Genomic DNA, 12,501 nt, shown 5'->3' on the forward strand with positions numbered 1-12,501 from the left:
ACAATGCTTCCGGCAACAACCCCTTAAGGATTTCCAGCACAACTCTTGTTTTCACTAACCACAACCACCATCACTACCGACTTCGACGACAGTGACTACCACTCTACAGTCTTTACGACCATGACGGACCTCACTGTGCTCGTGTCTCCAATGCCACTGCATCCAGTTCCAAGTGGAAATTTCACATTTGGCAGGCGTTCATTTCGAGCACAGAACAGGCCGATCATGGTCACTCTTGAAACGGAAGTCGATGAAGAGGCTGACGGGCAGAAACCTGTCGTGGAGTCTCCAACTAACGGAGATTTTATAGATCCTCCCACATCCCCTCCACGCAGGCCACGTCCGCCTAGAGTAGTAGAACCAGACCTCCTAGCACCACCTGTGAATACGTGGAAGTCAAGGCCGAGACACCGACCTACGCGCTCACAAAGTGCTCCTCCAGAACGAAGAGTAGCACCTCCTGTTGACCTATCTGCATCTCAAGAGGAAGGATCTCAAGAGCAAAAGGTGTTTTACAAAGAAGCTCTGGGTTTCAAGCAACGCAATCCAAACAGGAGTTTTACTGCCTTCAACCTTAACCGGCATACAAATCAAGGAGGAGAGCTTGTCCGTCCACCTCCACCACTTCGTGGGTAGCTTTTTTTTTTTTTTTTTTTGATCTTTCAGCTTATCAATCGCAATTCATAGTTCGTCCAACTACCTTTTGGCGAAAAACAAAACGGTCAGGTGTAACAGGCGCTTCGTATTCCCCATCATCTCATCTCATTCGCCGGTCCACCTATATTGCAGCGGGGCTCTCGTTTGACGCTCCAATTCACGATCTCAGTGCCCTCTGTGTTGAAAGCAGGGTCGGATTCATTGTCGTCCCGCCGGATCAATCGTTACTGTGATTACGATCGCCTGCTTCCTACCCACTAGATGTGGGTACAAAGCGTCTTCTTGTTCTTAGGGTCGACATTCCCTCGCACCCTGGCCGCCGGTACTGTCAATCCAGCGTGCTCCGCAGTATCAACATCAACTCAATTTCCGGACAACGTCGACATTCACTATCTTGAGCCCAGGCAATTAGTAACTCCGCCTGTACCATTACCCACGAACCCCACAACGACGTCGACCTCATTTGATTTTTGGTGGCCTTTCCCAGCCGCCACGACCACCACCGCGAATACTTCACCCCAAACTCTGATTACCGTCCCGATTGCACCGGTTGCATCAGTTATAGCTGGAAGCTCAAATCTTCGCACTGAACCCTCTCTGACTTCCGACCTTTCTTTTGTCCCCAGTATTGCTGCTCTCCCACCCACCGTCAGCACCACACTCTCCACCTCGTCCTCCGTATCATCGAGGCCACAGCCAGCATCGAGTTCTTCAAGCCCCACACCAGTGTCCAATGCCGTTGCAAAACCTTCATCCAAGCTTGGGTATCTAATACCTATCGTCTGCGGATTCTCTATTTTAATTCTCGGCTTTGCCTGCTGGTTCATTTACGGCTGTTGCACTCGGAGACCTCGTGTGCGTACTGACGACGGGGAACTGATAAGTGGACCACCATACATAGGCAATAATGAAAATGATGCTCGCCGTGATATCGAGCTCCAGAGTTGTGGCTCAGAGGATCCTGGGATGCTTGATATACCGAAGAAGGGCAGCCGGAGGTTCAGTAGTCAGTTTAGGTGGCCCTCGTTCAATGAACCACCGGCGTTTGACCCTGTGAAAGGGTTTTACGTGCCAGATGAATACAAAGACGATGAAGAAGATTATTATACCGCATCTTTGCTAGTACCTCCGGCAGCAGGCAATGTGCGGACTAAGTCGTCTCGGACTCAGAGATCGACAGCTGCAGTGAAGAAACCCTCACCGAGTGCCGGTCCTTCTGGCGCTGCTTCTATATTTTCTGATGCGACGTCAATTGCTCTTCTCGATATGTATGAAAGCGACGGTGAAGCAGAGGAAAGACGGAGGGCCCAGGAAGTTCCATGGGAGAGCCTTCGGCATAAGAGCATCAAGCGTGGTATACTCGAGCAGGTCCAAAAGGAGAATAAATGGATGGACTCCATCCGTGGTTCTATTTCTCGCGGCTCTGCATTTTTGAGCGGTCGTAGAAACAGCAAAAGGAGGGAAGAAGACGAGGAAAGGCTTGTTTCTGACACCGAGGGTCACAACGAAAACGAGAGAAGGAATCTGCGAAGATCTGTTGGGAAGAGACGCGGGCATGTGCGAGCCGACTCCGATCTGGTCATCGACAGCGCAAAATCAAAAGAGCTTGTCGATCCTTCTGAAAACCCCATCCCGGCCTTAAAACCAGTGAAAATGAAAGGATTACCTGATGATTCTTCAAACTTGACCCGTGGTCACCGAAGCTTTGTCCAACTCAAAGACGACCCATCGGACATCGACAAGTACACGCCCTTGCCTACCCGCACAACGGAGAATCGTAGTCGTAGTCGCAGCCAAAGTCGCAGCCGTAGCTCAAGCCCTATCAAACGACCATCTGCTACCGCAACCTCTCGACCAACCTCTCAAGAGCGCAGAAGTCGGCCAATTACCAGGGATATCCTCCCGAACAGTCCTTCCCAAATAATGTCTCCGCCATTGGAGAGCCAGATGTGCTTCACCCCTATTCCTCCATTGATGGAGGTCATGTTGAGTCCCGAGCCTGCTCGCAACATGCGGAACAAATCAAAATCATCTTCGTCAAATAAGAGTGTCATGTCAACCAAAACGTCTACACCCAGCCGAAAATCGAGGAAGCTTCATGCTCGCACGCCTCCTCATCTCCCTTTTCCTGGAAGCGACAGCCTTATGAATCCCAAACCTGACGCCTACCGTGGACGCCTGCTGAAGAAGCGAATGTTCGGCCCTTCGGGCACGGATGCCTCATCGTCGAGTAAGAAGCTGCCTGCTCGCCCGCCACAACGACAAGATTCTGATGTGTACAGGACTACCTAGGGAGATAAGGCGTTTACGAAAGTCGGTCGAATCGTGGAAAGGGAAAGCAGGGATACAAGTAATTTGGGAGATAAAACGTCAAGGTGTCTGAGCCCGACTGGTATTGGCAAAAATGCTTTCTACACGCGCTGCCCTCTGGAGGGCGTGCACAGACTTTTTTCTTGAATTTTTGGACTGTCGACCCCAATGAGGGTTGGATTATCTTTATTTTCGTTATTTATTGGTACAACTACAGCAACATCTTGGAACATCTCGCGCAATCATACAACACAACACATTGGAATTTCTTGTTATATACCAGTCGATACATTCTTTTTTGTCACTCTTTTTAGCTTTCCTTAATGAACACATTTCTACACTGAAGTCATAATTTGCGGTCTGTTATTTTTTGGTTATTTCGTCAAATTCGTGGTGTTGTGCGAAGCCGTTGCCACACAAACACAAACGCGGAATGGTCAAGCGTGACAACTCATTTACGCGAACCCCACCTCCACAAAATTCTTATTAACTACAACTTGCATCTCTTGACTTCAACTTCTCAGTATGCCTCGTAAAGAAACGTACGCTGGCCCATTATCGGCACAAGCCCAACAAGATCTTGTATCAGAAGGTTTAGAGAATTATGAACTGCCGAAAAGTGTTGTGATGAAGATTGCAAAGTCTGCGGTATGAGTTTTTGATATTTTTCTTGATATATTATTGACGATTTGGAGCTAGCTCCCGGACAACGTGAAGCTGCAGAAGGAGACAGTCCTTTCTTTGGTTAAAGGTTCATCGGTGTTCATCAACTATCTCGGTACGTCGTAAAGCCAATTTAAGGCCTGTTGCCTATTGATGGTTTGAAAAGCTGCTACGTATGTATAGGAATATTTTATGCCTTCTTGACGCGCTTTTTGACGCGCCTTTATTGTAATTTAGAGCCCACGACGTCGCACAAAACAAGCAACATAAAAGCATATCCGCTTCCGATGTGTTAAAAGCGCTCGAAATGATCGAATTCGGTGACATGGTCAACAAGCTCCAATCTGAACTACTAAGTGCGTTTCGAACTCATTTCTCGACTAATCACCTATGTTTATCTTGTTTTCTCTGTTTCTAGTCTACCGCGAAGTGTCAAAGAACGACAAAGGCAAGAAGGGAACAACCAATGGCACTTCTTCTGCACGCAAAGCACCCCAATCTAGTACATCTGCACCACCAAAGAGCAAAGGCAAAGAAAAACCTGGCGCTCTTCCTCCACCATTCACCTCCGCGCCTCTCGCGGCTGCTTCCTCGCACTCACAGGGGGACACCCCCATGGACATTGACGACCAAACTACCAGTATAAGTGCCCATGGGAGATCCGCCGGCGACGACGAAGACGACGAGGTCAATTCAGCAACGTCAGATGGCGAGCTCGGCAACGCTTTAGAAGACGATGCGGGGATTGAAGAAGAGGAGGAAGAAGAGGAGCTAGTGGACAACGTTGCTTTGGAAGAAGAAGAGCTACGAAATGATAGCAAGGGAATGGATCGTGATTCGGACTCTGATATGGTCTAACAGTGGTGAACCAAATGGTGATGTATACCGTGTATTTTATGAAAAAGAACGAACTGTGCTCCTTTCTTTGTAGGTTGCTGATGTTTCTAGACAGAATATGATATGAACATACCCTAATGATGTACCAATATATTTATTTGAGGTGGTCCTCCATCGCTTGAGGTCGGTGGACAAGTTCGGTGCTTAATGAGTGAATAAATCAAAGTAAGTCCGTCCACCAATAACATACTTTCTTACCTTTATTTTTGATCTAGGACTTGAGATCGATAGCGTTTGTCGGATGTTGAATAGCGAACCTGCCCTCCTTGCCGCGAACATCTATTTTTACGTCAACCTTTATAAAGTTGTACTGTCAACAGTGATGCCTCGTCCATATTACAGTTGTGTGCAACTGCCGACCTCATTGCGACAAACGAAACGGTCTTTCATGCGGTTATACTTCTCTTGCATCCTAGTCGTCTCCCATAGGTCTTGCTTTTGATTGACACTGACGTGCGATACTGTATGGACTGGACTTGGTAATGATTTCGTGCCTCTGCACTGATGGCATGTCAAGGATCATTGTGCCAGCAGGCGGGCATGGTGCAATTCTGTGTATATCTAATTGACATCGAATTTGTCTGTTCTACTGACTCTTCATGAATCAAGGCCGAAAATCTTGGTTTTCTGGGAGTCAATGACTTCCCATTGAAGCACGAGGTTGTTTCGTCCCAAAGCAGGCACGCTGCATATCCAGCACACTTGTCCATCCTTCCCAAGGGCAGATACATCGTCACCTATACTCTCTGTTCTATTCCATTGGGCTATGATCTCGTCACCAACCTTCACACCAGGCGATATGCTGACAAGGCTGTTGCTTACATCCGTCTCTGGACCTGGCAGGTCAAGTGCTGGGTTGATAAGATTTACGACGAGGGCAGCGTCCTCGGAAACCGGAATGCGATCAATAACCTTAAGGCCTTTAATCGCGACAGACTTGCTATTGTACACAGATATGCGTTGAGTATACAGATGCTTGACTGTTTTGTTGTAGAATCCAGATTCAGAAGTTATCTTCTCTTGTGGATGATACGTGACTCGAATGGATGGATCGACTCTAAATAAAAAGATAATTGTCAATTGAGCCATGCTCCATTAGATGTATGCATACCCTAGTGGACAAGAAAAAGTTTCCAGGGAAGCAACTCCAGGAATTCTAGAGTGAGAAATGAAGCTTTGGTCAACGTAAACATTGCTAGGTCCAGGAAGGAATGTGTATTCTGAAGAATTTAATATCTTTGCCTGGGTCACGTAAGTAATGTTAGTATAGAAAACATATCAAACGATGAATCCCTAACCTGTAGATGGACTTGCGTGCTTCCTTGAGGGATGCATATCCACGAAATCTCAGCCTCCAAAAGCAATTCTGCAATTGTCACACCATGCTCTTCTTGGTCGCTTGGGACAGTAGTCAGCCCCGGCACAAGGAAAGTAGCATTGACATTTCCTTTGGATGTGACTGTAGAAACATCAAATTCCATCATGTCCTCGTCTTCATCCTCGTCTGAATCAGGCTCGGCTGGTGTGGATACCACCTGACGGCGAGCGGCTTTACCCCCAGTACATTTACGCGCTGTCTGCCTCGTGCGCTTGGAAGACGGCATCTCATATGTAATTTTCCAAGGTTTGAGCTCGGGAAGCTCAACGCCAAACGTAGGCTGAGAGGTTTCCAGCGTAATTGGTACATTCTCCCACTTCTGTTAGAGCGAAACAAATCAGTATCATAAATCAATGTACTACATGTCCAATGCATACTTCACCAGTTCTTTGATTAATGGCGGCTTTGTAGGTCACCTGTACAGGGGCTCCCTTTGTCTGCATATCCACTCTAATATCATATCCAGCATGCCAGTATGAGTTCGATACAGCTTAAAAGAGAAAAATTAAATAACGATCGCATGGTAGGCTGTCCTTGTAGATTACATACCATAGACCAAAATAATCTCCAGCTCGGCATCAATTTCCGTAAATATCGTCAAAGTAACTTTTGTGCGCAATTTTTTGTTTTCGACTTGCATCTCTAACCTTTGAACCTCTTGATCCATCTGTATTTCCAAGTCCTTGATATCTTTTCTGAGCTCCATTATCTTCAAGTCCCATTTTTCTTCGGTGTTGTCATAGACATCCATAGCTTCACCAAGCTTAGATATGTCCATATGTTCCACGGAGATATTGCCCATGTATTTCTCAACGGCTTGCTTAGCCTTTATGCACCGTTGTAGCGCGTTCTCGGCCCTAGCCTTCCTGTCATCAAGGTCTCTAAACAGCGGCGACGAGATTTCAGGTCGAGCAATGGGTGCTTTGGCCACTGCAACACCCTGAATCACAGCAGGGCCTCGTCCCTCAACCCTATACGCAATAATAGTAAGCAATAAGCTACACAGAAATGATGGCGATCCACCTAAGAGAATCGTAATCCACGCAATTGGGTAAGTTGGATATTGTAATTTTGGTTTGTCCAGCAGCAGCATTAACATTAAAAGACCGAGTGACGTGAGCGCGGCTCGTATACAGATTAATGTTGGTAATCTTGCTATCCTTGATAGAATCAATGGATAACTCGTGAAGGGTAATTACATGCATTGTAGTGTGAACCAATTTGTGTACACAGTGATGCTTTTGTAGATGCGCGGGGCCGAAGTATGTTGAGTCACTGTGAGAACCCATTGAAGGAGCGGAGGCTATTGGTATTTCTGATAATAATAACCATACCATTGTTTTGGTTTATTCGTGGAGAAAACACGACCACCTTTGTTTCAAGTTTGAGGCGTCGTCTCGTTCCCATCCAACATGAGATGGCTGCAATAGGGATGGTGATTCTTTAACATAGGCGTCCCAAATACCTTTTAATACCTTTATTATCATTCTTCGACAAGGGTTAGAAGGAAGGTGGTCCAATTTACGATGTGAAGTAACAAGAACAATCTCGGACATCGCCGATTCATCATGAATATTGAATTCCGAACCAATTGAATCGTTGCTGTCGTACGCCTTAGGAGATCGCTCCTCACGAAAGACTTTTGCACGTTCTTTTATCGCAGATACCGAGAATACAAGGTATAATTTTCGTTTTACGCGATCGTACTTTGTCCATTCAAATTCTGTTGATTTTTTCAATGTTGGGTTTTCGGCCTTTGGCGGGGTATTTAAGTAACAATTTATCTCTCGAGCTTCATGGGAAACATAGGATTTTCCTTTGACACGATTGGCCCCTCAAAGTCAAACTGGACGCATAAGGATGTCAGAACGGATGCCTCGTAGTTCAGGGGAGGCTTAATACCTTGTTCGAAGTACCAGACCTGGTTCGTCCCCTCCCAACGACCCCAAACGACGACGTGGGTGCCCGGAGTAGGATTGCCATGATCAGAGAGATCGACGTTCTGGTAAGAATGAGGGACTTTGATTCTATTTATATTCACATAAAAACGAGGGACAGTTTTATCCATCGATGAGTTCTAGATTCTGAATTATGAAACGTGCAAAAAAAATGGTTCTCACCTAACACCGTTGGGGTCTTTATCGTCCGTCTTGAGCTCCCATAAGAAATGATCGTCCGTTCCGACTACGGAAACACCATCTTGTGCGCTAGCTCCTCCAAGACTGAGGTATTTTCCATTTCCAACATTTTTGATGTGCCATCCTCCACCTACTTCAATAGTCTCCCACTGACGAAGTTTCCGACCAATAAATACGTGGCAAGAAACCCAAAGATCGAACTCATACCTGCTGGTTTGTTCCATTGTGGCGCTCCCAACCGATGACTACGCATATCGAAACAATGAATAAATATGATCTACGAATATTCGAGGGAGGACATTGCTTACCCTGGTAATTGTCAGTGCCAGAGAGGTCGATTACGGTCCCCGATTTCTTGTTGACGATAACGTAGCGAGCTTCAGATTGAATGTTTGAAGACATCTGTGCTTGAGGAGTGAAGGAAGTTAGATACGATGGGCATCATACTTATATCCATCACGCAATCCACCAAGCCTACTAAGGCAATGACCCCGATTCTACGATATCCAATTTGTGGGGTTACATTCCCACATTTTGGAATGCATCTTTGACAGATCCATGCGGTTTTAGGGTGAACCATCGATAGAACTAGGATAACATTAAGACCCTCTTTAATAACAGATTCCAAATTTACCAACATCTACGCCTTGACAAAACGGCCAATAATATGGCCAAAGAGGGTCTCTTCGTCTTCTGCCTCTTTCCGTTTCGAATCTACTTCCCTCCACACGCTCTTCCTCTGATCCTGTCGATCCTTGATATCGCGCACCCAGATATCCGTAGGCCTATCAATCCTGCATCCATCAAAAGCACATGCCCACACAGGCGCCCAGAACCTCTGCCACCACTGGATGTCTGCACGAGTATGCAGCACGTGCTCGTACATCAAGAGCTGTCCTCCCGGCTTCAAGATGTCCTGCGCAAGACGCGTGACGCTTTTCTGTGGCTCAGGAATCGTGCACAAGGTCAGGATCGCAACAATAGTGTCGATTAACGGGGCAGTGGGAGATTTGGTAGAGGTCGTAGTAAACGAGGAGAGGGCCGACAATATTTTTGAGCTCTCTTCCGCACCACAGGAGAGAATCACTAATGTCCCGTCCGACTCGTGAAACCCTGCCGCGTTCGCATGCCCCCGGATTTTATCGTGCATGAGAACATTAGGTTCTAGGGCGACGTAGCGGGTCACTCGTGCCCTATTGAGATACTTGGCCGTGTGTCCGAAACCTTAGATGTACAAAGAAGGGTATTATAGTTGAGTCACGTTTTCGGAACCGAAAAACTTGAACAGAGTACTCACCAGCACCGACATCCAGCACCACTCCGTACGCGTTGGGAGTGATCAAGTTCTCTTTGACATCTTTGCAGTTCCCATCGATCCCATCCCCAAAGTCTACCCACATACGAGCGAAAAAGACCCTCGAAAGTGCCTGCCATCTGAATAGTAGTGTGGGCTCTTTCACGACGGCCTTGAGAGTAGGAATCAAGGCAATTGAAATTGCCAGTCGGAGGTCACCCAAAAGGGATATGGCATTTTGGAACTTCATGATCAACCTGGTCAATTTGGTGATGTCGACCAAGTAGAAGCAGTGAGTACTTGAGTGATGGTGGTGGTTGGGGGTAAAGAGTGCAAATCCACACGCTTGTTGCTGAAAATATCTATGTTTAGTGTAGGAACTAAAAATGCCATTCATGAATCAGAAGTGCCGAAGATCGATAGTGCCTGTGCTTTGCTTTGTTGGTCAAAGGTGACTTGGGTTGATTGTTCATACTGAAACAAGAATATGTGGTGTAATTGCGTGTTGCAAAGAAGAGAAAATTTTCGAGAAATGGGCGTTGAGAATGGCCCAAGATCGTGGGAAACCGGTAAATAACGTGGCACTTTCCCGGAATAGCCAGGCGCTTAGCCGCGAACTCGAGCGTCAACCGACGGATGACCACGCAACATTATCAAAAGTTCCAAGAAATAAACAAATATATAGATATGTAAATCATACTAGTAATCATTAACAGAAGGGGTTGAATGTCATTCCAATTCAGCCTCTTCGTGAGCGGTTGCTGAATGAGAATTAAATATTAAATAGGCAACCAACTTTCTGAGAAGTTTTGCATCCAACAATCACATATAGTCCATTCTCTGCTTTGGGTATGCCACTCAGAAGTGAGAAATTTACGGGTACTCAGGCCAGTATGTCATAGATTTTCATGAGCGTCATGTTCTATGCTGAAATTCCATTTTACGGTCAAAGTATAACTACACAGATATTCGTCTCAAAGGTAGATAGAACTACTGATACCGAGGAGGCTGTGTGGTCGTGTCGTATATGCCGGCATAATTTGATGTACTTGTGTAATTCGTTACTGACGATGACACGGCGCTGTAGCCAACCGACACGACGGATCTGAATCCATAGTCCCGCTCAGATGGATAAGGAACTTTCGTGTACGGTCTAGCGGTCAGTGGAGAAGACGACTCGAGGGTGGAAGGGTTATTAGAGGGGATGAAAGAAACCGGCGCGTTTTCTGGTATTTGAGGTAGAGGAATAGTACCAGATATCTGGGATCTGATATGGGAGTTGATTGTGCGACGATAGTACCAGACAACGAATAGAGAGAATATGGATGATACAACACCAAATATTGAGGCTGTTGCCAGACCTGCAATGACACCGGAATTCAATGCTCTAAACCACAAAAACTGCTTTTAGAATACATTCAACAATGAATTTGACGGAAGAACTCGTACTGCGTGTGTGAGGAGCATGTTTCCGTAGTCTGTGCTGAAGCAGTCATCTGTACAGTCCCAGGTGGCGAAGCAGTCGTTTGTACAGTCCCAAGAAAGCTGGATAATAGAAATTATCTCAAAACTTAAAGGTTCCCATCAAAGGCTTTTTTAGATCCTCACGTTCCTCCCAATGATGGCGTCGTATAGACGTTGGCAAAATCTATCGCAAATTGACCTGACGAAGGAGAATTTAAAGTCAATTCCAAGGAATGCTCTCCTTTCCCCAAGTTTCCTGCAAAGAACAATATCTGATGTGAGCGGTAGAACTGTTTATTGGCATTCAAGACTTGAGGGGTAAGGTCGTCGATTTTGACGGTGTAACTTGTGGAGTTAGGACCGACCGGCCCATATAATGCAACGGCATCTCCTATCATTCAAAATTATCAATACTGATCGTTTGGGGCAGTGTTTTAGCTACTGGTGCATACCCTTTTAAAAAATAGTCAATCAATGTTAAGTAAACTTCCTTCTAAATGTCTAGATAACCAGCCTACCTGAAACGAGAAATGAAGTACTGCTCCAGGAGCGGATGCTCCGCTAAAGAATCTTGTTTAAATCAATGAAAAGGTGGTAAACGATAAATCACGTACTGGCCCGAGCCTCCAGAAAATGATCCTACATTATTGGGGATACCCCAAGAAGACGAGGGTGAATAATCAAACGCTGGATGCGTGTCCTGAAAGGTATTAACAATAAGGGGGTCGTCATCCTCTCCGATTGATGATTGGAATGTCACCTACATCAATAGCTCGTTCAAATTATGAAATTGACAGAAAACAATACGCTAACTCACGTAGTCGACGTCAATGAATGTGTTGTCATCATTAAAAAGAACAACATTGTGCGATCCCAAAGATGTATCCGAGCTGTACAAGGTTTGATTGAACTCAGAGGTATTCGACTTTCCAGTGAACGTATCAGATAGGACTCCGTCGACAGTTGCGTGGTAAGGGCCATGATTGCTACGTTTTGCACCTATGATGGCGAAGAAGGTGCCGTAAAATGAGATAGACATTGTAGAGCCTTTGGCAATGCTAACAGTAAAACTGGCTTCTGAATATCTGTACAATTTACAGGCTGTTGGTGGTATTTAATACGACGATATTGTTTGTTTTAAACGTACTGATCCTCGGAAGAGTCTGCGGATGACCCAGATACCCATCCTGACGAATAGATGATCATCGGAGAAGTGTCCTCAAGCACTGTGGTGAACAAGGGCATTCCTCCGATACAAGAAACGAGGATGTTTGGAGGAGAAATTTGATTTCAGGATCAATCCTTGGTGGACGTACTTGTAGAAATTGACAACAAGATCTCATGCCTCACTTGAAAGTTGAGTGAATTTGATAGATATCGAGTACAATTACCATCAGATTTACATCACCACGATTGTTAGTTCATTAGAATAATTGTGAGAATCATTTGAAGGTCAGTGAAGGCGAGTTAGGCTGTGCCTCGTCAACGTTCAACCCTGATGCCCAAGCCTGAGGCTGACGAATAGTTGTAAATCATAATTCATTTTTGGTGTCTTCCTTTGCGTAAACAATGAGTCTACAAATTATTTCATTCGCGCTGTAGCATACATATTTAACGAGTTAGCCATCCTTCCACAATGTCCAGGTAGAGGCAAAGCAACTTACTTCGTGGTCTATTTTTAGACCTGAGGGGTAGGAAGG

At 45.7% G+C, this 12,501-nt stretch overlaps 6 protein-coding genes across 6 annotated transcripts; 2 read left to right on the top strand and 4 right to left on the bottom strand.

Moving 5' to 3' along the window:
- Nucleotides 1-120: 120 nt before the first annotated feature.
- On the top strand, nt 121-2,949 carry JR316_0012173 (uncharacterized protein; the record flags this gene model as incomplete). Its single annotated transcript, XM_047897804.1, has 3 exons — nt 121-628; nt 667-686; nt 919-2,949. 3 exons carry the CDS (start codon nt 121-123, stop codon nt 2,947-2,949), a joined length of 2,559 nt encoding a protein of 852 aa, XP_047742693.1.
- A 543-nt stretch (nt 2,950-3,492) lies between these two features.
- Nucleotides 3,493-4,488, top strand: JR316_0012174 (DNA polymerase epsilon subunit 3; the record flags this gene model as incomplete). Its single annotated transcript, XM_047897805.1, has 4 exons — nt 3,493-3,615; nt 3,667-3,745; nt 3,870-3,986; nt 4,049-4,488. 4 exons carry the CDS (start codon nt 3,493-3,495, stop codon nt 4,486-4,488), a joined length of 759 nt encoding a protein of 252 aa, XP_047742694.1.
- Nucleotides 4,489-5,124: 636 nt separating this feature from the next.
- Nucleotides 5,125-7,110, bottom strand: JR316_0012175 (Protein F37C4.5; the record flags this gene model as incomplete). The annotated part of the gene is made up of 6 exons (XM_047897806.1): nt 5,125-5,584; nt 5,639-5,769; nt 5,826-6,224; nt 6,283-6,395; nt 6,455-6,876; nt 6,929-7,110. 6 exons carry the CDS (start codon nt 7,108-7,110, stop codon nt 5,125-5,127), a joined length of 1,707 nt encoding a protein of 568 aa, XP_047742695.1.
- Nucleotides 7,111-7,685: 575 nt separating this feature from the next.
- JR316_0012176 (uncharacterized protein) lies at nt 7,686-8,445 on the bottom strand (the record flags this gene model as incomplete). The annotated part of the gene is made up of 4 exons (XM_047897807.1): nt 7,686-7,932; nt 8,026-8,192; nt 8,251-8,288; nt 8,352-8,445. 4 exons carry the CDS (start codon nt 8,443-8,445, stop codon nt 7,686-7,688), a joined length of 546 nt encoding a protein of 181 aa, XP_047742696.1.
- A 238-nt stretch (nt 8,446-8,683) lies between these two features.
- On the bottom strand, nt 8,684-9,587 carry JR316_0012177 (Methyltransferase-like protein 7B; the record flags this gene model as incomplete). Its single annotated transcript, XM_047897808.1, has 2 exons — nt 8,684-9,267; nt 9,341-9,587. 2 exons carry the CDS (start codon nt 9,585-9,587, stop codon nt 8,684-8,686), a joined length of 831 nt encoding a protein of 276 aa, XP_047742697.1.
- Nucleotides 9,588-10,941: 1,354 nt separating this feature from the next.
- JR316_0012178 (uncharacterized protein) lies at nt 10,942-12,046 on the bottom strand (the record flags this gene model as incomplete). Its single annotated transcript, XM_047897809.1, has 6 exons — nt 10,942-11,192; nt 11,244-11,254; nt 11,312-11,362; nt 11,416-11,561; nt 11,619-11,886; nt 11,949-12,046. 6 exons carry the CDS (start codon nt 12,044-12,046, stop codon nt 10,942-10,944), a joined length of 825 nt encoding a protein of 274 aa, XP_047742698.1.
- Between the last annotated feature and the right edge of the window lie 455 nt (nt 12,047-12,501).

The sequence above is a fragment of the Psilocybe cubensis genome, chromosome 12, assembly GCF_017499595.1.
Source record: "Psilocybe cubensis strain MGC-MH-2018 chromosome 12, whole genome shotgun sequence".
NCBI lineage: Eukaryota > Fungi > Basidiomycota > Agaricomycetes > Agaricales > Agrocybaceae > Psilocybe > Psilocybe cubensis.